The sequence below is a fragment of the Periophthalmus magnuspinnatus genome, chromosome 24 (assembly GCF_009829125.3).
Source record: "Periophthalmus magnuspinnatus isolate fPerMag1 chromosome 24, fPerMag1.2.pri, whole genome shotgun sequence".
In the NCBI taxonomy this organism is placed as follows: Eukaryota; Metazoa; Chordata; class Actinopteri; order Gobiiformes; family Gobiidae; genus Periophthalmus; species Periophthalmus magnuspinnatus.
Window position 1 is genome coordinate 23,133,588 of NC_047149.1, and position 24,574 is coordinate 23,158,161.

The 24,574-nt window shown below is 37.1% G+C and overlaps 1 protein-coding gene across 1 annotated transcript in view; it reads right to left on the reverse strand.

Annotated features, from left to right (window-relative positions):
* mmut (methylmalonyl CoA mutase) overlaps positions 1-24,574 on the reverse strand; it is a 45,887-nt gene that overhangs the window by 10,524 nt on the left and 10,789 nt on the right. The window contains exons 5-10 of the mRNA XM_033990948.2: positions 22,769-22,940; positions 20,779-21,027; positions 15,193-15,304; positions 7,766-7,881; positions 3,765-3,880; positions 718-849 (exon numbers count right to left, since the gene is read on the reverse strand). Of these exons, the coding sequence (XP_033846839.1) occupies positions 718-849; positions 3,765-3,880; positions 7,766-7,881; positions 15,193-15,304; positions 20,779-21,027; positions 22,769-22,940 (897 nt within the window). The remainder of the gene's footprint in view (positions 1-717; positions 850-3,764; positions 3,881-7,765; positions 7,882-15,192; positions 15,305-20,778; positions 21,028-22,768; positions 22,941-24,574) is intronic.

The following is a 24,574-nucleotide window of genomic DNA, read 5'->3' on the forward strand; positions in this document are numbered from 1 at the left end:
GCATGCTAACTCCACATGTTCTGATTCTCTGAGGACAAAGCACGCACAGGAATCTAATTATAACTATAAGAGCCGCTTATACAATATATTTGAACTGGGGAAAGACAGACTTTACTCAAACACATGGGGGAAAAAATGGGTACAGCCAATTTAAGTAGTTAAGCCTGAATCATTATTAAAAGTTCCACGCCATTCTATTTTCTCATCCATGTTATGTTTCCTCATCACAAACAGACCTGGAGTTGTGTTTTGTTTCATTCCCACACGTTTAAACACACAACCCCTGCATATTTAGTTCTTCTCTCAAACCGAAAACACTCGGTTCCACCTTGTGATGTCACGTGGTAATACAGGAAGTGCTCCACTGTGTTTTTAAACTACATACACCTTTACTAGAATCATTTGGATCATTTCAGACCTGGAATTGCCAATCTCTATGAAATAAAAAAGTAAAATGCAGCTGTTAACTTGAAAACTACCACTTCATGACATCACAACGTGGAACGGAGCATTTTCAGCTTTGGAGATGTACAGACTAATAATAAAGAGTTACTCAAACATGTGCGAATGAAACAAAACACAACTCCAGGTCTGTTTTTGAGGCGGTAACAACATTATAACACGACTTAACGCTTAACTGTTCATGCTTTATTAAGGATAGTTTAAATGTAGTTCTTATAAAATGTGAAATATATTTAACACGTGTCTAGTTTTTACCTGTTGTTTGCGAAGGTGATCTCGTCGTGTTCCCCAAACTCGCTGCGATAGGCTCCACTTACCATCCGAGTGCTGGCTTTGTGCTCACCAAACACTTTCTTCATGGCATCAGTGATTTCGCCCACAGAGCATCTGCAAATCAAATTATTTTTTATTCATAAGTTGACATTATATGAAGTTTTAGTTACAGCTTTATGCTATAATATTAACTTCAACTTTTCTTGAGGAGGCGTCTCTACCATCTGCTTTTTTATTTGAATGGAGTTTTCTGCAGAACGGCACCGAGCCAAGTTCACAGAAATGATGGAGAGTCTGAATAATAGAGAAGTTTAATGCCATACAGTGGAACATTCGAGGAAAAACACGTTTAGCGTCAAGCGTTAATAACCTACAATTGTTTTACGAATATAATACAATAATATCTAAAGTTAACAGGCTATTTTTTTGGTGTTGTGTAGTACTTCGTTAGTCATATCGTTGCATTTAAAATAATAAAAATAATGTGGGCCTAACAGGTGCATAATGTAATGAATCAAATGTACCTTTATATTCTTCTTATTCTTTTCTTCAATGAAAACTAAATACATCTCTGCAAAGTTATTAGCCCTGAAAAGCTTTAAAAGGATTTTCAATGAGGGCGTGAACTTTTATGTAAAAACTCACAAATATAAAATAAAAAGCATCTTCTGCAGTTTAAAGCTTTTCTCACAGCAGTGGACTTTTAAATGGGCCAAGAAAACAAGACGATGAACAAAATAAAATTAATAAAACAATAAACGCTTTTCATGTGAAGCCTCCCGGTGAGTGATTCCATTAAGTATTGAAAACGTCCAGCATGAGGTTTTCTTTCAAACCGTCAGTTCTAGATGTTGGACAAACTAAAGCTATGTAGAGTTATGTAGAGTGCACCTTCACATCTTTGCGAGCTGTTAACGGCTCATACGCCCAACAGAGCTCTGCGGTCGGCCAGTCCACACCTGCTGGACGTCCCCAGAACCAAAAGGAAACAGTGGGGTGACCGTTCATTTTCTGTGGCTGGTCCCAGACTTTGGAACTCTTTGCCCCTGGAGTTACGCTCAGTCACTACTTTGTCTCTGTTCAAAGCCAAAGCTAAAGACTCATTTGTTCACGATTGACTTCAGCTAATGACTGTTTTTATTGTTTGTTGTTTTGTATATAGAATTTTTGTTGTTGTTGTTGTTGTTTTTACATTTTTAATGCACTTGAAAAGCACTTTGGTTCAGTTTTTGCTGTTGTAAAGTGCTATACAAATAAAGTTTGATTGATTATTACTTCTACATGTAGGTCTATGCCAGAATGTTCAGCAGTTACCCCGGTGACGCATTTCACTCACTGGCAAACGCTGATGTTTCACTGAGATCTGAAAATTCTAGCAAAAATACTAAATGTTTTTAAACTGATGGTATCGAACTTTCTGGAGGTGTCACGTCATATGCACATTTTAATAGAAAGTTAAAACAATATTTTGGAACATTCTCCAGGGAGATAGAGATGTTTTATGCCATACTTCTAGCCAAAGGAACAACATTTCCATGGAAACAAGCAGGAGGCGTCCAGGCTAAATAAGAGTCAGATTTGTGGAGATGCAAGCACGCTCACAGTAAGGACACAGGTTTTTATATGTTTTTGTGGTTTTCAGTGTAATAAAAACATCCATAATGGGAAAAAACCATGCATTTTTAGCCCATTGTTGGAAAAAAGTTAGTTACATACTATGGCATTTTCAGAAGCCTGTGATCAGGGATTTGATTTTCAGCAAAAAGAGCAAATGTGACTCTTGGCTGATGCTGGTTAGTGTCAGGATTTGGTTTTTTTTTTTTGTGTTTTGTGCCGTTTTCCCCCCTCCCTTCTGTGTTTGAGGCTGGAGCTGGAACGGGACTCTGACACCACCTCCGCACACCTGCTTCTCATCAGGCAATCAAGCCTTCACCTGCGAGTAGAAAAGGACTGCGGAACCAACACTCGGGGCCAGATCGTCGTGTCATCTTCACGTCACGCTCTGGTTTACTTGCTCGTCTATCCACTGTGATTCCACTCCTACCCCGCACTTCCGTCTCCGACCCAGCTCTCCACGTTCGGTTTCAACAGCCCAGCTTTTGACCCTGCGACTCACGACCCGCTCCAGGACTTCTGCCTACAATGCTGCTCCCAACTGTCTGTTAGGACCACCTTCATTCAATTTCCTATCTAAACTCTGTTGTAACCGTTTCCCCGAGTCCTGTCTCTTTGGTCCCCCTGTCAGTGACAGGGGGACAGTGTCGTGTAATGCAATTTAAGAGGGACTTGTTTAACAGCACAAATCAGCCCACCTGCTCAAACTAAGCGAGTTCTCTCTGGTCAGATTGTGTTAAAATAAAACTCAGATCAAAGTCTAACATGAGTCACAGAGTTTCAGACAGAGCAGTGCCTCCAGTTATCTCCACCCCTTCAAGAAACGTTGGTGCAATTAGCTGCAAAGTATCAATAGGCCAATACGATTTAAAAAATGGGGAGAAGCTAAAACAAATATTATTAACAGTACACTATGGAGATGTTATTAATTTGATGAGAATGTTCCACAGTATAATATAAACGAATCTATCTCCATGGAGACAAACAGGGAGCAAGTTTACCCATGTATGTTTTACCAGGAAAACACCTGTATAACACTAAATAAATGCGAGATAAATACGTTTAAAGTCATTTGTGGAACATTCCAGGCAAAGCAATAACATCGTCATGGAGGTAAGCAGGTGACTGACTGTCCATGAGAAAAGTTACATAGTGTAGCTTTAAAGCGCAGGGTTTCGTTGTAAAACAGTGAGCTCTTGTGTCTAGTCACGAATACAAATGATCAGGTGCAACATTTGTGATATTTCATGGCAAAGTACAATATAATCAACAGAGAAAACTGGCTCTTGTCCCCAATCTGGGAGAATAACATCATCACATTTTAGAGTCTGAAAACCATCGATAAAATTGAGTCTCCCGTCTGACTAGCGGCCCCAGGACATCTATAAAAAAGGAAAAGAAATACATTTATGGACCTGGCCCGAGCAGCTTCCACAGCCAGCTCCAAAAGGTTCCCCTGTCTGGTCCGGGCGCACTCCTCGATAGCAGCCAGGCATCTCTGAGCGAGCTCCGGGTCTCTGCTCTCACGAACCTAAAAAACAAATAGAAAACATTGGAAATACTGTCTTCACAATGCTTCTGTAGATAAAAGATGCCCAATAAATGTCATATAATGTTCATAACTCTTAATATGGTTAATGGTGACGATGAACCTGTCACAGTTCTACCTGTTTACATGTTTATCCCCAATCCAGCTCCGTTTTCCAGCCTGTTCCGGTCCTTTTGTTACCTCCCTGTTTTCCCAGCAGCTGTGTCTCATTTTTTTAAATCAGCACAGGGTTGTCTATATATATACTGCTTTTGTTCAGTCAGTCATTGCAAGATTGTTGACCAGCCAAGCGTAACACTCCAGCTCTGTATCTGTATAATCTGTTGTTTGCATTTCTTCAATTCTGAACTTGCTTTTATCCCCGTTTGTGTTACCTGTTCCTGAGTTTATTCTCCCAGTCTTTCCTTACCGAATCCCTGAGGTGGAAGAGATTTTTGTTGATAAAATAAAACATTCATTCCTCAGTTGTTTATTTGCCTAATTTACCTTAATCTGAATGACCTGTTTAAAGGACACTTTCTGTTGTATTTACTAAGACGTTTGACTGTTCTCTTTGTGTTGCATTTGAGTCCGGTTATTACTTCTACATGTATGTCTATGGCAGAATGTTCAGCAGTTACCCCGGTGACGCAGTGCACACATTGGCAAATGCTGATGTTTCACTGAGATCTGAAAATTCAAGAAAAAATACTAAATGTTTTTAAACTGATGGTATCGAACTTTCTGGAGGTGTCACGTCACATGGACATTCTATTCTTTGGAAATAGAAAGTTAAAACAATACTTTGGAACATTCTCCACGGAGATAGATACGTTTTATGCCATACTGGGTAAGATTCTAGCCAATTTCTACCCATTTGTTAGAAAAAAGTTAAATACTATAGCTTTAAAAAAAAAAAAAAAGCCTTTATTCAGTTCACCTGCATGATAGAACCACCATGTAACTATCAGGTAAGTTTAATGCCAAAGTGGAGCATTCCCATCAAGGCAATAACATCTCCATGGACACAAGCATATGGAAAGTTACCTACTGCATCATTAAAGGGCCTGTACCCCATTTCCCCCATGTATTTGTGCAACATTACAATACAGACATAGTGTATAAGCAGCTCTTGAGTTGTATGTCCGCTGTGTGCTGTCTGTGTCCAATTCTAAAGCTTTTTCCTGTCAGATAGCGTGTGTTAGCATGCTAGTTGCATTACCGCAACTGCAAAACTCCACTCTCGTCTCTAAGAGTTGTGAAAAAATGTTATAAACTCATCGCTGTGAATAATTCGGATGCTCAGATGCATAAGGTAAGTGAGGAATAACTTTGGACCACAGCAAAACGTTTAAAATAAAGTAGTTCTAGTTCCGAAGGGGCGGACGGTGCACCTGCTCGGCCTCCTCAGGGTCAGGCAACAGCTGAGCTTAACAACTTCACCGATCACAACAACACCTATTACTATTATTATTGATATTATTATTAGCAGCAGCAGTAGTATGAATGTATTATTATTATTTTTTCTCTTTTTTCCTTTTTCTTCCCATCTATATTCTCTATACCTTCCTTTTTCACTTACAATTGACTAGTACTCCTCTCCTCTGCCATCTCCACCTTACCCCCCCCCAAAATCACGGAAATGTCACACAAACAGATACACACACAACACAAACACAACACACACCTGTCACATATAATTGTATGTGTTTGTATGTGTTTGTATGTGTTTGTATGTGTTTGTATGTGTTTGTATGTGTTTGTATGTGTTTGTATGTGTTTGTATGTCTTTGTATGTCTTTGTATGTCTTTGTATGTCTTACCACCACTTGTATATGTATGGTCACTATATTTGTATGTCTTGCATTAAATAAAAATACATAAATAAATAAAATAAATAAATAAATTAAAATTAAATATATAAAAAATTAAATAAAATAATAATAAATATAATAAAATATAAACTAGTTCTGTTTTTCACATGTTTAAGACAGAAAAAATCAGGTACAACACCTTTAAATGTAAAAATGCACTATATAACTTTCCAGATCAGATGTGTGGAGCGGTGGCAACTGTTCAGCTTACATAATGTCACTTGTGTTGCAGATAAATATTAATTCGATTTAATATATTCATGTTTTAATATTATGTTTGGTAATGCGATCCAGTCCTGTGTAGATCTGCCAAGTTTTTCTCTGATAGATATTAAAATGTAATGACGTTTCCGTGCTCAGTGACCTTCTGAAAATGCCACAATGTGTTACCAATTACACAAGCGCGGAGTCAATTTCCATTCAGTTCACCTGGCCTTTTCACAAGTGATTATCAATGCATGTTTGAACACTTCAGAAATGATCCATGCTTATGTAATACTCTTAAGAGCGTAATTATCATGAGCAGCTCGGAGGTGAAATTATACTTGATAATTCTGAAGATAATTAGAGGGCAAACAGTGAGCGCTTATGTCGTTACAAACACAGTATAAAGTTAATCAGATAATACTAGGAAGTGTTTTCAAATTAAAGTCTATGAATAAGATTTAAAGTTATTTCGTTGTTGTAATATATGCACGGGAAGAACATGCAAACTCCACAGGGAAAGGCCCCTTCCAGGAGTCGATCCCAGGAACTACACAATACAAAATGTACTTGTGTTTTTGTACAATACCCACTACTAGTCAAAAGTTTGGACACACTTTCGCATTCATTGTTTTTCTTTTTTTCTTTTTTTAAGTTTACTACTTTGTACATTTTAGACACGTAGGAAAACATTATATGGATTTTTTACTTTTTAATTTTTTTTATTTTTTGAGAGGGAAGGAGGAATATTGATTTTTTTTCATCTTGATTTTGTTATAATACAAATAAAAAAATTATCGCAAAAAAAAAAAAATGGAGCAAGATGTACGAAATGATGTAGCAAAGAAAAAAATTGTTAAATAACGTAACTCAAACTTTTTATATATATATATATATATATATATATATATATATATATATATATATATATATTTTGTATTTCAATTCCTGAAAGTAGCCAGCATTACTTTGTGGACAGCGTTCAAACTCTTGGCCTTCAGTGACCTTCATGATGAGGTCTCCTGAAATGGTTTATCACATCACAGCTGTGTCTTGTCACGATTAAGAAAAACGAGAGTCCAAACCAGTGATCAAAACAAAGAGTACTTTTAAAAATCTCAAACATGTTTTGGGTTATTTTTGAGTACATTTTTTGTTTACTGCATTCCAGGTATGTTCAAGGTTTTGATGCTTTCAATGAAAATCTACAATAAAAGTCAAAACAGAAATGAAAAAGTGTGTCCAGACTTTTGACTGGTACTGTTCAAATGTTAGGACTAAACCAGGACTAAACCAGGACTAAACCAGGACTAAACCAGGACTAAACCAGGAGTAAACCAGGAGTTAAATATGGACTAAATCAGCTCTAAACCAGCTCTAAACCAGCTCTAAACCAGCTCTAAACCAGCTCTAAACCAGCTCTAAACCAGCTCTAAACCAGGACTAAACCAGGACTAAACCAGGACTGGGGAATCAGTTTTTCATTTTTCTGCAGCTAAAACTTAAAACATTCTTCCTGAAGATGTGAGACAGGCCTCTGAGCAATGTGAGAGAAAGAAATGTGATTAATATTTTCGCAATATTTCACAGCCCTAGATTTGGGGTCAGAAAGTCTAGAAAACAAAGTTACCTCAAACTTCATATGAGCTGTCATTCGTTCTATTGCTGAAAATTGAAATCCATACATTTTCTAGTCACAATTTAACCCCAAATGGCTTTAACTCAGATAATTTTGCCTCTCAATCAATCACCATCACTCTTTGACCCTAGTCCTAAAGATCTTGTCAACCTCTGCATCTCTGTATCTCACCTTTTTCAACTTTTCAATCTGTTTCTGTCGTACTATTGTATTATCAATGGCCAGCACATCCACAGTCTCCTCCTTCTCCAGGCGGTACTTGTTCACGCCGACGATGACCTCCGAGCCTGAAGGGGGAGCAGAGAGAGAAACAAAGCAGGCTCACATTACTACAGCAATACATTGGGAAGCTCATAGGTCTTTTTCAAACCGAAATAGGCCTGTTTCAAAACTTCGAAATGTGCCCATGATCACTTCCTATTTGAAGCGCCGCGACTAGCAGGTTAGTTATGTTCGTTTATGTAAACAGTCTATGGATATAATTTATTCCAGCGCCATTTAGGGAGAAATATCAGCTATTAGCTTTTTCAAATGTGTTTGATTTGCAATTTGAGCTTTAATAATAGGACTCAAAGTTCACATTTCAAGTCCCGGAGATTTGGGAATCCAGCACAATCTACAGCTAGAATCTAGAACTATAATCTGTACTTTAATGCTTATCAACTCAAAACCAAATCACACGTTATGTCTAGTTCAGAGATCTGCAACTTTTGACAGCAGAGGAGCCACATTAGCCCATTTCAAACTAAATGAAAACGAGAAAGAGCCATATGTTTTTACAAGTAATGAGACGAAGTGATTCATTAATTTAAAAGAAGTAAATCAACTGTTTGCAGCTATTAATACATTACAAAGTATACATAACGTTTTGTATTTATCTTGGCTTTGTGGACTTATTTTAAATGTTTTATGGGGTCTCGGGGTTTTGAGCAAATTATATGTAATTTCCTGCATTTTGGTGGATTTTAAACATAAATAAAAAATGATTTCAATAGGATGAACACTCTTTGGTATGCTACAACACTGTAAAATACAAACTCATGCAATACTAAAAAAAAAAAAAAAGTTTTCCTTTCAGATATAATTAAATCTACGCTTAACTGACTTGAATTTTGACAACTCAATTCAATATCAATTTGCTACATAGACTTTCTTCAGTTTGACAAATTTTATGTGGCCCTTTCTCAGTTACTCCTCTGAGAATTGAAAAAAAAAACAAAAGTTGCTGAACACAAAGACACAAATCAATTATATAACCAAGGCCATATCTGTACTGCGACCAGAGTTCAAACCAGCTACACCATAAAACACAACTGCACTTTGTCTCTGCCATCTCCAAATAACACCAAACTGATGCTCGCTTTTCCATGACCTTCCCACGACCTTCCAAACATGGACAGGATTGAAAAATGTATTGTAGCCTGACATGATCCCTGGAGTATTCATCCTGCAGCGCTCCGAATGTGGTCGGAATAACATGGAAGCACTGATCCATCCCAGCCTGCTTCAAGCTGGGTGGGGATTTCATGAGGGAGATTTCACTGGGAATCGCAGGAGCTTTATCTGAAAACATGACAATGACGCCGCTTCCCTACCAACTCCAGATGTCACCAGACCTCGGCCCAAATAGACCCGTTCAACGTTCTTCTTTTCATGTCAGAATTTCAGACGGATAGCAGAGGTCAAGGTATTAAACGCACAGTACCTGACTTTTTTTTCCCTTGTATTCGCGCAAAATGTGTCTTACCCCAGTACAGATATATTTCATAAGCAGCTCTTGAGGTCAAAATATATCTGTTGTGCACTATCTACATCTAATTAGAAAGCACTGTATTGTCTAGTAATCAGGAAGTGCGTTTTAGCATGATAGCTGTTGTTAGGTTTTCCGCTCTGGTCTGGTCTGTAAAAGTTGTCAAAAGTGCTTATAAACTCATCACTGTGAATAATTAGTTTGCTCAGGATGCATACGGATCCACTAGGTGTCTCTGTGCAGGGGTCAGAAGTGGCACGCTGGGCTTTTGAAGTTAAATTTGACATTTTTTTTGTTTGTTCATTTTGGGTAGCAGCAATTAATTGTGGCCAAATTTGCCCTTGTGGGTTTTCCAGGGTTAAACAGGTTCTGATACAGTTAAAATACATACATAGCTAGGCCTGAATAGCTTTAGAATGATCTTGAACTATATCAGAACGAATATAAAACATTTTTTATCATATATATTGTTTTTCCACCTTCAAAGCACTCGAAGCACTTTACATCAAGGAACCACTCACCCACACACATTCATACACCAGTGTACGCAGACACACTGTGGAGAAACACAACTGAGCTACTGTCTCCCCACTGTTTGACTCGAGTATCAAGCCTCGAGTTTGAATTAGTTATAATGATTAGAATGAGTTCACAAACAGGTCATATCATAATAATCACAGACACCGGCCTGTCCTCATGTCCCACCGGAGTCATGGTGAAGCCAAGTGCTAAATACTCTTCATCAGACTTTCTCGTCTTACTTTTCGGGTGACTTTTGTGCATCTCATTACCTCCGTTTATCTCCGCCTTTCTTTTCATCCCTGTTAAAATGTTTTCCATAGTGTCTCTTTAGCAAAAGTGTCTCTTGTTCACTGTCCTGTGTCACGATCTGTTCGCTCTCTCCTGTTCTTTGCTGCGTACGCACTATCTACAATACTACAGTGTCATACGCGGAGTCATTCCCCCACTATTTGAGAACCACTGCGTTAACCAGATATCAGACCTCTACTATTACTATTCTGCACTCTTCACATTTAATGTTAATTTTATGATGATTATTTATGTTCTGATTTGTTGTATTGTGATTTTAATGTCTTTCTTCTTCTGTAAAACACTTTGAATTACTTTGTGCTATACAAATACACTTGCCTTGCGCCTATTAACCATAATCCAGGTCATATTATCTCCAATTTGTCTGTAAAAAGCCTTAATTCTACCATAAGAATTTACTTACCTCCCAGCTCAATATTAATCTACTTGAGCAGTTCTGAATCCAGCATATGGAGCAGTTTTGTGACAGATTTAAAATGGATTTCGAATAGTGGTGAAATAGCGGATTATGAGTAAACTATCATGTGCACCAAAATCTAAGAGGAATGCTGAGGGAGAGTTACTAATTTCTTCATTGGATTATGGGAAGCCACATCGTATTGGAATTGAATTTTCAAACAGGAAGCAAATGTCAAGTTTGATTTCACAAAAACCAATAAAGATGTTAGAATTTTAATCTTGTTTGGAGTTACTCAAAAATGTCTGGGGAAAAAAGGAAGAGCGAGAGTTTAGGAAGAGCTAAAGTTAGGAGAAACAAATTGCCCTGTAACCTGGAGATTAGTGGTTCAAACCCCTATCAAGAACTGTGAGTTATCGTTGTGCCCTTATGCAAGACAGTCACAATACTTAAACGAGGCATAAATGTGGTAAATTTACTTTAAATTGCTTCGTTTAAGCAGTCCCATCGTCTTATTTACCCACTTTAGTTGTTTTTAGAGTGATTCATGCACGTCTGAGTAATCTTTATTATTATTCAAAAAACTCCCATTTTCATCTACAGAAGAGTGAAGAATAAGGGTTTTTGAATACCAAGAAAACAAATAGATTATCATATACAGTATTGATCGATATGGGTTTTGTCACATCCGATAACGATACGATTGTTGAAAAGCCAGAGCAACCGTTCGCTGACATTTATGGGTCAATATATAGAGCAGATTTTGATCATTTTCCCCAAATGTATATGACTTTAAATTAATACTAACATAAATACTGTCTCTATGTTTTACTGCTCTGCATAATTTTACTATAATATGGAAAAATAATCTCAACAGATATTATTTTTAAACATCCACAGCCCTGCTTTTACTACTGACCCATAATGGAGCTGTGTGGTCTCATTTTGTGAACACCATCATCGCAGTTAAGTGTTAAAATAAAGCTTTATGCAGCGATTGGTGAGCCCAAACCAAATATCGGCCAAGGCAGGAGCTTCAACATGCTAAAAAGTGCTAAATGGGCAATGTATATCTGTTTATCTCTATTATTATTATTATTAGACGTATTATTATACAGTGGTCCCTCGTTTATCGCGGGGGTTACGTCCTAAAAATAACCCACAATAGACAAAATCCGCGAAGTATCAGCTTTATTTTTTACAATTATTCTATATGTTTTTTGCTGTAAAACCCCTCACCACACACTTTATACACTTTTCTCACACAGGCGTTAACATTTCCTCACATTTCTCTCTCATTTAAACTCTCTCAAAGTTCAAACCTTCGTCGGCGCCTTTTGCCGGTGCAGAACGTTTCATCGACATTGTGGGTTTTGTCGGGGAGAAAACTTGCAGAAATACAGCACATATAACTACTGACTGTCTAAGTTCGAAATTACAAACTCCCTCAAGGCATGAAGCAAGAAATGAACAAATAAATAGACCATCTTGACCCTAAAAGTACCAGAAGCATAATGGTGTATCGGATTGGACCATGCCTATTGCTACTAAAGCTCAGTGGGGCCAACTAGGGAGCCAATGAATATAAATGAGACTGGCATTAGAAGGATTAGAGCAAATATCACTGGTCTATAATGGTTACGGCTGAAGACATGGAAAAAACAGCCAGTTCACATAGAGATAAGAATGAGTCTATATTATGGCGTTTATATGTAATGCTGGGTGTACACGTGTTCCTGCGGTGATGTAATCTTGATGTTTGGAGAAATCGGAGGCGCCAGCCGAGCCTATCACCACGGTAACACCTGGATCGCAAATTTCAAGGTCCTGCGATTATGTAAATGTGAATGTGTGAGTTGCAGTTAACGGTTATACAACAACATTGCGTATATTGTGTAACTAAAGATGTGACTTTAAAAAGGTGTTTAGTCTTCTGAATTTAGGCATGTATTATGTTTTTCAGTTAAAGAACAAATATAAAATTGATTGTATTGTTATTGGAAAGAGTTTGGCGATGATTTTTGAACTTAAAAACTGTACAGGGTTTCTACCTGTGACGCAACAATCCTGGGAACATTTAGCTCAGAGCAGTCACCAAATACAGAGTTGAAGATTTTTATACAAAGGATTACTGAAACGACAGTGAAGGATGCGAAATAAATGCATGATATGTATTTTTAACTATAAACATGCAAATTTCAAAAGGTGCTGCGATTATGTAAATGTGAACGTGTGAGTTGCAGTTAAGAGTTATCCAACAACAGTGTATATATTGTTTAACTGGAGAAGTGACTGGAAAAAGGTGTATAGTCTTCTGAATTTAGGCATTTTAACTATCTTTTAACTAACTTTAAGCAGATATATTATGTTTTTTCAGTTAAAGAACAAATATGAAATTAAATGTATTGTTATTGGAAAGAGTTTGAAGATGATTTTTTTACTTAAAAACTGAAGGGTTTCTACCTGTGACGCAACAATCCTGGGAAAATTCAACTCCTGTTTTTAGTGACTGCTTTGAGGTAAAGATCTTTATACAGAGGATTACTGAAACCACAGTGAATGACGCAAAATAAAACTCCAGATGTTTTGGATGTTCTGGTTAAAAGCTAAAAAAAATCAATTTTGCAGGATATGTACTTTAACTATAAACATGCATAGATCACAAGTTTACATTTTGTTCATTATAGTCCACAGTATTGATCTAAAACGACTTTATCCCAGAAATAGGACCACTGACTTCCTGTTCAAAGCCGTGGAACTGATAGGCCCCGCCCCTTACATGTGCTAGTCCAATGAGGTTCATCTGGTCGTCTGATAATGATGATTTTTTTTCAGACGAACATTTAGCTCACTAGCGCTCTTTCGTCAGAGCGGTCACTTGATGTTGCTGTGGCATGTCCGATCAGCTGATTTAAACACGTTTTGGCGCCGTCTTCCTACCGGTGGAGGCAGGACGATAGCGCCATCTGCAGTCTGGCTTCTTCAGGACAGTATCTCAGGTGTGTGAGAGTAAAAAAGTGTGAGCGTAGTGACCAGTTGAAACTAACTAAACCTTCGTCTGAAAAAAGGATCTATTAAAATAAAACTTCCATGTGGTATTTCAGCAGCAAATATAGCGTTATTTTTGAGCGGCTACATGCCATTTTAGAAGCCTCCACGCATGACTCAAGCGTGGGGGCAGATAGTGGGAAAGTAAAACAAAAAAGTTGATTTTACATAATATGTCCACGTTAATATTGATAACAGTGATGATGCTTTGACAGGCCTCTCGAAGCTCGACACCAGAGTCATCCATTATTCATACACTCCCCACACTGATTTCACAATATTCTCATTTCAAAAGTCATTTTCTTGTATCGCTGGTAGATAACTTAGCTTTTATAAAATTACACAGATAAGTTATTAAAACTCTCTAAACAAACGAAAAAAAATCATCCATATTAAAGACGCTGGACCAGATTTTTATAGTCTTAAAAACATGAACAAAACTAGTTAATTTTAAAGGTTTTGCAGTGGTCTTAAGTTATTCCTCATTTACGTTATGCATAATGTACATCCTAATTACTCACCACGATGAGTTTACAAGTGCTTTTCATAACTCTCAGGGAGGAGTGTGGAGTTTTGCCTTGATGGTAAAGCTAACAATACATGCTAACGCGCTTCCCGACAATAAAATGCTTTCTAATTAGATGCAGATGACACACAGCGGACATGTTTTGACCTCAAGTGCTGCTTTTGGGACAATGGATGGAAATTAGCTTTGGCTATAACCCGGTGTGTTACAGTCATGTTGTATCATGTCTGTTCATTAACATGCATTGACTCAGATAAATCAATCAATGTAAAATAAAATGAAAAATAAAAATAAAAAAAATAAATGAATGAATAATAAATGAATAAATAAATAAATGTATTAAAAAAATGAATAAATAATGAATAAAAAAATAAAAAAAATAAAATAAATAAAATAAATTAAAATCTATTAAATTAAAATAAATTTAAATCAATTAAAATAAAAAAACACAAAACTAAACTAAACAAAACACAAAACAAAACATCTGTCCTGGGGTAAATATGTGGAAAAAAAAAATCAGGTACAGGGCCCATTTTATGCTATTTTCTGATCTGTTTTATGTTTCCTCATCACAAACAGACCTGGAGTTGTGTTTTGTTTCATTCACACATGTTTAACACACAAACCCTGCATATTTAGTCTGAGTTCTTCTCTCAAACACTTTGTTCCACTTGGCGATGTCCTGTGGTGATACAGGAAGCGAATCATCTGGATAATTTCAGCTCTAGAATTGCCAATCTCTACTGAACTAAAGGTAAAAGGCAGTACCTACTGTTAACTATCACTACATGACCTCACAAGGTGGAACAGAGCATTTAGAGCTTTGGAGATGAAGAGAGAGTAATAATAGTTACTCAAACATGTGTGAATGAAACAAAACACAACTCCAGGTCTGTTTTTGAGGAGGTAATAACATTATAACACGTCTTAAAGCTCGCAAGAGTCAGTTTTGTGCAATATAGGACCTTTATGTAAATCTGAGCTAGTATCTTTTTTCATTTGACAGTAACAGATCAAGACATATTGAATAATGTGCTTTGTTTTACCTGAGTCTATGCGTGCCTGTCTGCGGGCGGCACACTCTTCAATGCGCAGTTTGGGGATGCCCTCTGCCACAGCTCTGGCCATACCACCCATGTCCTCAATGTCTTTAATGAACTGGAAAATAAAATAAAGACAAAGACTTGAAAGACATGAAATTCACCTCTGAACAATGCGTTTTGTAACAACAGTTCTAATCTCCACAGCTTTGTTCAAACTTCAAAAAACATCCGTGCGTCAGAACTCAATTTTTATGACCTTTACAAAACAGACGCTTTTTTTTTTTTTTTTAAGAGTCCTCAAAAAGTCCTTTGGAAAGTAATATTTCAAAGAGGCAATATTAATTTTGACAGGCAAGTGAAACGACACACGATAGGGTTTCAGTATAAAAACAAGCAGCGTGCGTTGAGCCATATTTTGGGAGCAAAAATGGATAAAAAAAATATTGCGGTCTGCTGGTTTGATAAAAGCAAGGTTAAAGTACGTTATAGAGCTCCCCGTGGGCACATTTGACTCAAAAATAACAGTCCACAGGGAAACATAGCGGTCGCAGCTTCCTGTTTTATACGATCTTTGCACAGCTGTAACTGCAACTTTAAAGTAAGCAATTTATACCAGTCACATAAAGGTCCAGAGAAAACGACTTTATACAGTGATGTTAATATAGGCCGTACTTAAAAGACATATTTGATACACAATACAATACAATTTTGACACTGAACGTCCCATTTACTATTCAAAATGTGTCAGCAACTTGCGTATCTCCATGGAAATGTTACAGCTTTGCCACGCATGTTCCACAGTATGGCATTAAAAGGGCAGATATACTGTATTATGCTATTTTCTGATCAATGTTATGTTGTTTCCTCATCAAAAACAAACCTGGAGATGTGTTTTGTTTTGTTCACCCTTTATTATTCGTCTGTCTACATTTCCAAAGCTCACCTGTTCCACCTTGTGATGTCATGTGGTAATACAGGAAGTGCTCCACTGTGTTTTTAAACTCCATGCGCCTTCACTAGATACATTTCGATGATTGTCAGTTTGCCTGGAGGTATGTTTTTGAGGAGGTAACAGCATTAAAAACGTGGCTAGAAGCTCAAAAGAGTCAATTTTGTGTAATATAGGACCTTTAAGCATATTCATCCAGTGTGTTTATGTGAGTGGTGCTGCTTCTCCACAGATTTGAACTGTAACTTGGCCTGGTGCCACTACCAGCTTCTCTCCATGGAGACAGACATGTTTATCGCTGTGCTGTGAAACATTCTAGGCAAAGCAATAACACACAGGCGGCAGACCCAGCAAATAGACTGTATGTATAAATGGACATAGCTAACGTGCTATCCGGCGTATTGCAAATAGGAAGCCATCGACTCTGGCTCCAATTTACTTTACATTATAAAACTGTCACTCCTCTCTCTGTAACTGCTCCTGTCAGACTCGTCATTTTGGTCTTAAAATGTTCGTATTAACCCGCTCTACATGATCCTGCTGTTTTTATTTCTCTATTGTGTGTATTGTGTGTATTGTGTCATTTAGTTCACTTCTTTATACAGTCTATGACCCAGCGTAAGAAAAGTTATTAAGTAAACAACATAACGCTCTTAAGATATAGTCTGAACTATCATTGGAAGTTCAATCCAAGTTACATCAGTATCTCTCATTGTTTACCAAATAAAAACACAGAAATAGTTGTTGAAGTATCTGGCCTTCAATCCCTTGTTCAATGAAACACAATGAAGATCTAAACATAAGAACACAGTGATGACAGAAGAAGTGATGAAGTTTATGGTACAGAAAGAAAGTAGCACATCATCTGCACAGTTCCATGGCAACAGACAGTAAAAACATACTTCTGGGCAATCTCCATGGGGACAGATATGTTTTATGTCATACTGTGGAAAGTTATAGCCAAAGGAACAATACTTCAATGGAGACAAGCAGGAAAAGGCCAGGTAAGAGTAAGGTTTGTGCAGATGCAAGCCCAGTAAGGACGCATGTGTTTCTGTGCAATAACTTTGGGCTGGACAATATGGGTGAAATAAATGAATATGACCAAAATGAAAAACTAAATTTTGACTAAAAAGTGATGCAGTGGAGATTTAAGCAAGGAATGTTTTTGCTATGTTTTGTTAATCACTATGGCAACTTTTTTGCCCAGGGAAGACTGAGGACACACTGGATGGACTATGTCTCTGGTCTGGCCTGGGAACGCCTTGGGGTCCCACCGGAGGAGCTGGAGGACGTGTCTGGGGTGAGGGAAGTTTGGGAGTCCCGGCTTAGACTGCTGCCCCCGCAACCCGGCCCCATTAAGCGTAAGAAAATGGATGGATGGATCATAAATGTACATATATACATTTTCCTCAGCTGATAACTGTAATTGTACGCCTTTTCACAGTTGTACGGCAACCTTGAGTGACCAAATCTAGGTTTAAAAAGCAAAGACACTAAAAGGTAACGACATGAGTATTCAAATTTAGAAATTATACCACTCTCGACATAAACATCATTGGTTGAGCGCGCAGATCGACTGACTCACAGGTTGGCGGTGCGATTCCAGCTCCCACAGATGAATACTGTTGTTGTATTCTTGGGCAAGACACTTAACCCACCTCACCTCCAGTGTCTGTGTACACTGTTGTATGAATGTGTGTGTGAATAGGTGAGTAGTTCCTTGATGTAAAGCGCTTTGTGTGCCTCGAAGGTGGAAAAGCTCTATATAAAAATGTGACTATTTAAGTGTGTTTAAGTACTACAAACACGACAACAAATTTGCTATTGACTTCCAAGGTTTATACTTACAATAATTCACAAAGCCTTGTCAAATTAAAAAGGATTTCCTATTGATGGACAGTAAATACTCAGATGATGTCGCTCTTGATTTCTACGATTTAATAAAAACAGCTAAACATTTGATTTTTTTCATTCACAAAACCCCGTCAAGGAACCATTCACCCATTTACACACACATTCATACACCAGTGTACACAGATACTAGGGGCGAGGTGGGTTAAGTGTCTTGCCCAAGGACACAACAACAGCATTCATTTGTGGGCCAGTGGATTTGACCTCTCTACCAATAATATTCATGTCAAGAGCGGGATTTGAACCACCAACCTTCTGATCAGTGGACAAACACTCTACCATTTGAGCTACTGTCACTAAAGTTTACTAGATTTTACGACAATTTTTACTTTTTATAATTTAATTTAACAGAAATTTGCTGCATTTCAAATACGTTTACTACAGTATTCCTTTCTTCCAGCTCCATAATAATATTGTAAATCCACCTCCAAGTTTTATAAATACAGCAACAAACTTTCCTGTGATTTTTAGATTTTTTAAATTATAAAACTAAACCCTGACAAATTAACAAGGACTGATCGTATTTCAAACAATCTGTCTCTGTGAGTGGAGTGTGTCGCGACCTGATACACACTTTTAAAAATGTCAGTTTATCACAGAAACCGTATTTAACAAGTTAAAAAGTCATTACATTTATTTTACATGACATTTAGTGATATTTACACTGCCGCACAGTGTAAATAACAGTGTAAATAAATAAACAAGTTACATCTTAACTTAATTTTAAACTAACTTCCAATATTTTATACCAGACCTAACAAAAAAGAAGTATTTGTAGCATTTTAAGCAGTTCAATAATGGTCCTGTAAATGGATGACCTTCGTAAAATATGGAAGAAAATTTATTTAATCAGATTTTTATTTTAAAATTTGAACTGTGACATTTTTTATTCTGAAAAAACATGCTTGAATTTTAATTTTTTTTAAAAATTCTTCATTGAAGTTGAGGATTTTTTAGGAATACATTTTCAACCTGTTTAAAAATACAAAATAAATAATTCACTTTTTAAATATTCTGCACAGGCCCTCAAATTCAACAGTCAAAACTCTGTGTTTAATTCACTGTGAAAAATTTCGCAGAAAAGATCCAAAGCTCCAAAGATCTGGTTAGGCTCAAAACCTCATCTCTTTGATCTGAAGCCCCGCCCACAGAAGAGAACAGCCAATAGGAAACAGCCTTCCTCTGTCCTCTTCAGTCACACACAATTGATTTTACACTCTGAATTTTCACTGTTGAATTTGAGGGTTTGAAAATATATGTGGTGAATATTTAAAAGGTGATTTATTTTTATTTATTTTGAATTTTGAAACACATTTAACATGTAAACGTAAAAATTAAACTATTAAAATTCTGAATGAAAATAGGCCTGATTCAAACACGTTAAGGGTGGGATTTAATAAGTTTTCTTCTTCCCACTCCTTTTCGAGCTGTGAGATGTGCTTTGAGTGTGCTTGATACGTGCGCTCGAATTAAATAAATAAATTAAATGAATGAAATGTTTTTTTCCAGAGCTAAAAAATTAAAAGCGAAACTTTCAACATGTAAAATTCTAAATCTGATTAAACTAATGATCTCCCATAATAGTACTTTTAATAAAATTTACCTGTGATGTCTAGGATCTTTTTTTTTTTTTTTTTTTCCCACAAAACCCTGATTTATTAACAAGAACTTTTTACATTTCAAATCAGCCTACAGTATTTCCTTGCAACAGTTCCATAATTGCTTTGTAAATTGATGTCTTTCCTAGTACTGTAAATATTACGCCTAATTTGGCATTGATTTTAAAATACAACTACAGACTGTATTTAATTCACAAAACCCTGTCAAATTACTAGGGATTTGACACACTCACTCATTTAAGATTTTGCCGATATGATACATACCTCGATACAGTACTTTTTTTGATTCGATACAATATGATACGATATATTTCAAATCGATTCAATATGATTCAGTGAAAAAGCCTTTCGTGACCCTTAATGATCAGCTCCAGTTTCACAAAAAATAAACATTAATGGTGCATTTATCTTCTGTTTACTAAAGATAAATGAACATAACCAAGTGGATTTTGTTTTTTTACTAACCAGAAAAACACATCAGACTGTTCCACTGATCAATATGATTCATCCACAGCTTATACGAGCTCCACATTTACATTTACACAGTGATATGTGCAGTTTAACAGCTCTGAAGGATCACAACGTATCGACTAAAACACGACTGTGATACTAAAAGTCTTTGTTAAACCACTATCTGTGCAAAGCTAATGTGAAGTGCACCTGTTTCAATCATCAAAACAGTGATGCAAATGTCAAATGTTCTGCATAAACAAGTTTCTTTGAGCCAGAAGCGCGGCTGTGATCACTTCTTATTTGGAACCCGGTGGCTAGCAGGTTAGCTATGTCCATTTATATATGTACAGTCTATGTTCAAATCATCTGTATACAGTATTTCTTTCTTGCCTGCTCTAATTGCAATACGTTGAGCTCCAATACGAGTACTGTACTATGGATAATTTGCCTGTAAGTGTGCGTTAAAACTATTCAATAAAACATTTCTACCGGCCAGATTTTAAATAATTTGTTAACTGAATTTCCCTCTTACAGCTCCATAATCGTATTGTAAATCAATATACTGCAGAATTACACAACGATATCTTGAGAAAAGCCTGACAAATTAACAAGGATCCCATCACTCTCCAGTATAGCCCAGCGCCATAATTGTACCTTGAGGGCAGTGTTGTAGACATCATTAGTTAGAGCCTCCATCATGTGCGACCCGCCCCAGGGATCTGCCACTTTAGGAATCCCAGACTCCTCTTGGATAATGATCTGAGTGTTTCGGGCGATGCGGGCGCTCTTTACTGTCGGTAATCCCAAAGCCTCGTCAAAGGAGTTGGTGTGGAGGGACTGAGTGCCCCCGAAGACGGCGGCCATGGCTTCGATCACGGTGCGGATCACGTTGTTATAAGGGTCCTTAGAGAGAGAGGGGAAAAGAGAAGACAGTTCTTCAAGAGTTTCAGATGACGCCGCATTTGAAAAGTCCAAAGGGTCTGTTTGACATGGGGGCAGACAAATTGGTGATAATGGGGTTTTGTGTAGAACTTTTGGTGTCGTTGGCAGAGGTTTGACTTGAAATTTACTTGGACTCGAGTCAGACTTGAGTCACTACTTTGATGACTTGACTAAATATTGATAAAAATGGACTAAATAGACTTGACCCCTGTGGCTTGAAAAAAAAAGTTTTCTCTGTACAGTCGATAATTTTGATGCTTAATTTTACTAATAAACTGGAACATGTCACTTCCTATTTCTCTATTTGTTACTAGAGATGAAACAATTAAAATACTGTGATATCGTATCGTCAAATAATACTGGAGACTGTCACAAAAAATTTGGATTACAAGCTCTCTCGCTTAAATGTAGTGTTTTGTTCGAGCAACTGCAAAAAAACAGAGGGAACTACATAGACCATGTTCCTTTGCTCCATTTCAGTGCAGACTACATGGAAAAACAACTTATATAAGCCTACTTTTAAACTGAATCTTAATTTTCAGTATTATGACAGTAAGAATTCGCTCTAAGGTCTTTTATGATTTTTAGTAGTGCAATTTTGTATTTTTTTTTAAAGACTTGATATGACTTTAAGTTCGAAGCAGACGACTTGGACTCGACTTGGACTTGTGGGACACCGTCTTTGACTTGAGACTTGACTCAGACTTGATGCCAAAGACTTTAGACTAATGTGAGACTTGCAAAAGAACAACTTGGCCCCACTTCTGGTTCTTGGATAAACACAGTCATATCTTAACCTTGTCACTAACGGGTCAGGGTTGATCATGATTTAAGATTTGCGGAGAAGATTTCATTTTAGGAACTACATATTATAACAACACATAGGCCCTATAAACATCATATATAACACTGGCTGCTGCCCACATCTCTTGTTGTAGCAATAGCACTTCTTTTGTTAAAACTGCACTGTGTAACTTTCCTGGTGAAGGTGCTATTGCTTTGTTAGTGCTTTATGAACTGTCTCGCACTCTGGGGACCTCAGGGACCGGCCTCCTGCTGGTGCCCAGAGTCAGGACTAAACATGGGGAATCAGAGTTTCAGTTTCATGCAGTTAAAACCTGGAACAGTCTCCCTGAAGATGTGAAACAGGCCTCTACTTTGACAAAACTCTACGATGACAAAACCAGGCTCCAAACGGTTCTGTTTATCTGTGCATATGACTGAAATGTTTTTATTCTGACCTCATCTCTTTTAATGTTAAAGTTATGATGATTCTTTATGCTTTGAGCTGTATTTATTGTGATTTTAATGTACTTATTCTGTAAAGCACTTTGAATTACTTTGTGTACCAATTGTGCAATACAAATAAACCTGCTTTGCCTTTGCACAGACTTTCACACAATGACATTAAAGTGCATGTTTTTCAGGGTATTTTGAGCAATAAAAGCATGCTGGACAGTTTAAATTAATGCCATAAGGTGGAACATTAAGGCAATGCATTAACATCTCCATTGAGACAAGGGGGCAGCAGACCAAGCACCAGAAAAGTTACACCTTTAATACAGGACAAAAGGTAAGTGAAGCTCGGAAAAGGCTCTCTGGCCTCGACACCGCTGAGTTTATTCCATTGTTTTATTAATTTACACATTTACTGTACTTTTTTTTTAACTTTTAACTTTTTTTCTGTCTACTTGTTACACACCTGTTCAGTGAGAGACCAGCCCGATGTCTGGCAGTGCGTGCGGAGGAGGAGGGACTTGGCGTTTTTAGGTTGAAAGTTCTCCTTGATGAGAGTGGCCCAGAGTCTGCGTCCGGCTCTCAGTTTAGCGATCTCCATGTAAAAGTTCATCCCGATGCCCCAGAAAAAGGACAACCTGGAAAAGCAACAAGTGTTTAGAAAATGGATAAAAAAAAACACATGTACAGAGATTTACCTGATTTTTAAACTTGTTTTATTCACTTGGAAAATTAATTGGACAGATTTGCTCACAATTTACAATATAATAACAACAAGCCAAAATATAAATGGTAATAATAAAATCCAAACATTCAAAATAATTAAAGTGGCAAAAATATGAAATGACTTGTGATGAATTCAGCAGAAATATAAAGGTTTATTTTGTGTAGTTCCTGAAAGATCCCTTGATGCCACATAGTTTATTGTAAAATTAAGGTTATTTGTCGAGAAAATTATACTGCCTATATATTAAAAAAAGCATTAATTGGACTACAATCATGTGAAAACAAATATCTATCCCAGACAATTGATTTCTGTCCTGGTTCAACATTAGTGTTGCTCACTGCCCAGAGTCAGGACTAAACATGAGGAATCAATGTTTCAGTTTTCTGCAGCTAAAACCTGGAACAGTCTTCCTGAAGATGTGAGACAGGCCTCTACTTTGACAATGTTTAAATCCAGGCTCGGGTTCTGTTTATCTGTGCATATGACTGAAAGGATTTTCTTCTGCACTCTTTTCTTTTAATGTTATTTTTACGATGATTATTTATGTTTTGATTTGTTTGTATTGCAATTAATTAATGTCTTTCTGATTCTGTAAAGTACTTTGACTTACTTTGTGCTATACAAATAAACTTGCCTTGCCTAGTTGTCAATTTAAATGATGAATTGGAAATGCAAAACACAACAAAAGTCAGATTAGTAGCAGTGGAGTCCATTCAAAGTTGCACTCAGGTACTGATATATTTTTTAGATATTTATTAAGTGTCTTTCAAATGTAAAAAAAAAAAAAATGAACAAACCACAAAATAGTCAGATATGTTTAATACTATACTGTTTAGTTCATAGTTGACACCTTTCGTTGTTCTTGTTCCTGTTTATGTGTTGTTGTTAACTGCTTTTGTATGTGACATTTGGTTGCTATACCGACAAATTGACGTAAAAGTCCTGTTTTGAAGACTGGCTCTAGCGAGTTGAGACTGCTGTGGTATTTTTATTTCGCTATTGTGTCCATAAATCAAGATATGAACATTAATAACAGACTAATCAAGCGCCTTCTTTCCCCGAGGTCACTCCCACTAGCATTAGCAACAGGTTTGATTGACAGTGTTGCTAAGCGCTCACTCCGTGCTAAACCAGTAGGACGGGCAGGCGGGAAGGGGCGTTACCTTATCATTAGATTACGGAGATGTTATTTATATGAATGCCCCAACCCAAGCGCTAAAATTGCTGGACTCCATTTACCATCATGTTTCTCTGCGATTTATCACAAACTGTAAGCCTCAGACACACCACTGTGAGCTGTACACACGTGTTGTTGGGCAGCACTGTACACTCGCAGGCTGAGTCACTGGTGCATGTTCATTTATAAAGGGATTATGGGTCTGCTCCCTCCATATCTAAGCACGTATATTCAACATAAAACAGATGGACATCACAAAACTGCAGCTTCTTTCTGTCCCAAGTGTCCGCACAGAGACTGGTAAAGTGGCATTTCAATATTCTGCACCTTCAACATGGAATAATTTACAAAAACTCTGAACTATTGAA